General features: G+C 27.2%; 1 protein-coding gene across 1 annotated transcript in view; it reads right to left on the minus strand.

The window, feature by feature from the left end:
• Nucleotides 1–334: 334 nt before the first annotated feature.
• LOC111683428 overlaps nucleotides 335–534 on the minus strand; it is an 881-nt gene continuing 681 nt past the window's right edge. The window contains exon 1 of the mRNA XM_023445499.2: nucleotides 335–534. This exon is cut by the window's right edge and continues 681 nt beyond it. Coding sequence (XP_023301267.2) covers nucleotides 397–534 — 138 coding nt within the window. The 3' untranslated portion in view covers nucleotides 335–396.

Consider the following 534-nt stretch of genomic DNA (forward strand, 5'->3'; position numbering starts at 1 on the left):
ACTTTATTACACAATATGTTAACATGGATATTAAAGTTCTTCGTAAAAAATTTTAAGATTCTAACTGTAACAGTTTCAAAGATAAACGTATTTTTGTATTTAATTTATATGAGAGGTACCTCGACCCCTGCTCCTAGTCCCCCTACTTTTGTCTTTAATTGGAACACAAAAGGAACACACTGTAAAATTTTCAAGAAAATCGGTTCAGCCGCTTCGTAGTCTTTCAACTTCAAACATAGATAGATGAATAAAGATGAGCTCAATTTTATTTTTATAACAAAAACACTTTTTTCAAATTATAAATAAATAAGACATTTTTATTATTAAACACCAACATTTAACTTAAGATATACGAAAAAAAACAAATAAATAACTAATTAACACATTAAAATTTCCTTATAATTTCTTATTTTCATTATTAATCGATTTGTTATTTTTTATTTCAATAAATTCATTCTCTTCATCTGCGTCATTTATTATCACCGAAGGCGTTGTTGCTCTTGTAGTGATCGTAATAGTTGTAGTAAGTGGCCG

The sequence above is a fragment of the Lucilia cuprina genome, chromosome 5, assembly GCF_022045245.1.
Source record: "Lucilia cuprina isolate Lc7/37 chromosome 5, ASM2204524v1, whole genome shotgun sequence".
NCBI classification, from domain to species: Eukaryota; Metazoa; Arthropoda; class Insecta; order Diptera; family Calliphoridae; genus Lucilia; species Lucilia cuprina.